Consider the following 2,569-nt stretch of genomic DNA (forward strand, 5'->3'; position numbering starts at 1 on the left):
TCTACTCAAACGGTAGTCAGTCTTCTCTTTGAACTATATCGCATGCGTACATACGAGCGTGCTCTTCGGGCCATATCCCATGCGTACAATACGAGCGTGCTCCTGTGGACCATATCGCATGCGTACAATTCCGAGAATACGTTTTTCGGCTTAGCCAAGCGGTGGACAATACCACTGGTATTATACCAGTCTCCCCCTCAGGAAGCACTCGAACCTCCCGCACAGTATCACGGTGCTCGGCTCCTCAAATGCCCATAATCATCTCATTCGTTCTTCTCTCATTTCTACCTTTGGTCAAGTGCTTGGATGAGGGAACTGTGGAGTTGGCTTTCATGGGTTTTCAACATAAGTAAGGTGGCAATCAGATCGTATTGCATTATGATGTTTTGATTTGCAGGTTCGGTAAAAATTACGAGTCTAAGGAGGAAGAAGTCAAAAGAAATGCCATCTTTCAAGCCAACCTCCATCTCATCGAGCAAGTCAACGCTAAAAGTGAGTAACATCATATCCGCCGTCAGCCGAGTGCCGAGCTATGCAGATCTGTCTTACAAGCTGGGCGTCAATGAGTATGCGGATCTCACACACGAGGAGTTCGCCGCTCTGAAGCTCGGCACTTTGAAGATGAGTACGAGGAGGGATGATGAGTTTGTTGTTGAAGGTAGGACCAGCTGAGCATGCCAGCTTGAGCCTCTTTGTTTCAGCTGACACTACACAGCTCCCAACTTCGGTGGATTGGAGAAATAAGAGTGTATTATCCCCAGTTAAGGATCAAGGTTCCTGTGGGAGCTGCTGGGCTTTCTCCGCGGCCGGTAATTTCCTTGGACGTGCTTGTGTGAATCTTTGCAATTTTCAGGTGCTCTCGAGGCGCAGTATGCCATTGCTACGGGTAAGCTCCGGCCACTCTCCGAGCAGCAGCTTGTGGATTGCAGTCACAAATATGGGACCAAGTAAGTGGCACCACATGCCTGTGTTTCTCATTGCATATTGATGCCATATTCTCTTGCATTTTCTCATTGCATTCTCTTGTGCATATTTCCTGTGGGAAACTTTTACACTGTTCTCATCTTAGCGGTTGCTTCGGAGGTTTCATGGCGGATGCTTATAAGTACATAAAGTCAGCTGGCCTCGATCAAGAGTCAACCTACCCTTATAAAGGTGTTAACGAGCCATGTCGCCCCCGTGAAAAAAAGGCTGACGGCATCCCGGTAAGATTTGTACTCGACAGTACTATCATCTTTTTTATAGGCTGGCGAGGTTACCGGCGTTAACCTGCTAGCTAAGACTGAGCAGAGCTTGATGAAAGCGCTGGCGGATGCTCCGGTCTCCGTCGCCATGTATGCCTCGGATTTTCTCTTCCACCTTTACCTTTCCGGAGTGTATTCGTCTAGTAAGATTTGCGCCCGATGCTGATGTGTACAGAATATTACGGGTTTTAGCAACCTGTAATGGAGAGATTGATCACGCTGTTGTGGCGGTTGGATATGGCGCCGACGAAGGATCAGAGTAAGATCGAATAATATAAATGTTCGCTGCAATTTTTGTCTTGTTGTCAGTTACTTCATTCTCAAAAATTCTTGGGGATCCTCATGGGGCATGGGTGGATACTTCTTTCTGAAGCGAGGAGTTGGCGGTCACGGTGAGCTTCGACACTCATCATGACATCCGCGAAATCGTCCTCTTCAGGTGAATGCAACATTCTCGAGTATATGGTTGTTCCGACGCTCAAGTCTCGCTAGATCCGCTGGAAGATTCAGTATCATCACGATTCGTCAATAGCCATCATGAGAATTTGCTCTCAATAATCGTTCGCCTTCATTGTGCGAGAATAATCCCTTCCCCTTACCCGATCTTCGCTCTATCAGAGTGAAACCTTCAGAGCACCAGATGTTAAAGGTTTTACATTTCACAGGGCATTGGGGGTTTTTATTTTTCCCAGTAAGTTCTCGTAAAACAGAGCTCGAGAGTTTCAGTATTTTGTTGTGTTTGATGAAGGAGTCGTTATAAGCAATATGAGGGAATGTCCACATGGTCAACTACATCCAGGGTTGGTTATTGCGTGAAAAATACTCATACTTTTCATGAATGAAATAAACGGCTTGAATTGAACGAAAAAAACGGAAAAATTGATAAAAATTCGGTTGTGATTCGCTTGTGGATACAAATGATCTTCATAGATGATATTCATCTCTCAGTAGAATCTACTGAGAAGTGAATGTCATCTAAGATGCTGAATCAGCATCTGTGGATGGAACTCGACTAAAGCGAGTAACATGAAGGTATAGTAAGTACGAGCGGATGTTCTAAGACAATTTCTTCCATACAAGGCAGTGTAAATGCCTTATCTTCAGAAGCCTACAGTGCTTGGTCTTACGGCTTCGTAGTACGAAGCCGTAGGACCAAACACTGCCTGAACATTTATCTGGTAAAAGAGAGATTTTCTTTCACCTCAATGGGGAGGCCACGTAAGAACGAACATCTCATTCACCAGTACTTCGTCGAAACCGGCTTTCGGAGAGGTTCTGGAGGATCCGACGAGAGAAAGGAAAATTATCGATGTGTACTATGCGGT

At 45.6% G+C, this 2,569-nt stretch overlaps 2 protein-coding genes across 2 annotated transcripts in view; both read left to right on the forward strand.

The window, feature by feature from the left end:
- Nucleotides 1–248: 248 nt before the first annotated feature.
- Pmar_PMAR025741 (cathepsin L, putative) lies at nt 249–1,736 on the forward strand (the record flags this gene model as incomplete). Its single annotated transcript, XM_002770668.1, has 10 exons — nt 249–349; nt 398–492; nt 539–625; nt 663–809; nt 854–947; nt 1,070–1,224; nt 1,277–1,387; nt 1,437–1,503; nt 1,554–1,636; nt 1,684–1,736. The coding sequence occupies 10 exons, from the start codon at nt 249–251 to the stop codon at nt 1,734–1,736; spliced, it is 993 nt and encodes a 330-aa protein (XP_002770714.1).
- A 713-nt stretch (nt 1,737–2,449) lies between these two features.
- Nucleotides 2,450–2,569, forward strand: part of Pmar_PMAR025742 (hypothetical protein) — a gene marked incomplete at both ends in the record, with an annotated part of 405 nt that continues 285 nt past the window's right edge. Inside the window, one exon of the mRNA XM_002770669.1 lies at nt 2,450–2,569. This exon is cut by the window's right edge and continues 4 nt beyond it. Coding sequence (XP_002770715.1) covers nt 2,450–2,569 — 120 coding nt within the window.

This window comes from Perkinsus marinus, assembly GCF_000006405.1.
Source record: "Perkinsus marinus ATCC 50983 genomic scaffold scf_1104296964286, whole genome shotgun sequence".
NCBI classification, from domain to species: domain Eukaryota; phylum Perkinsozoa; order Perkinsida; family Perkinsidae; genus Perkinsus; species Perkinsus marinus.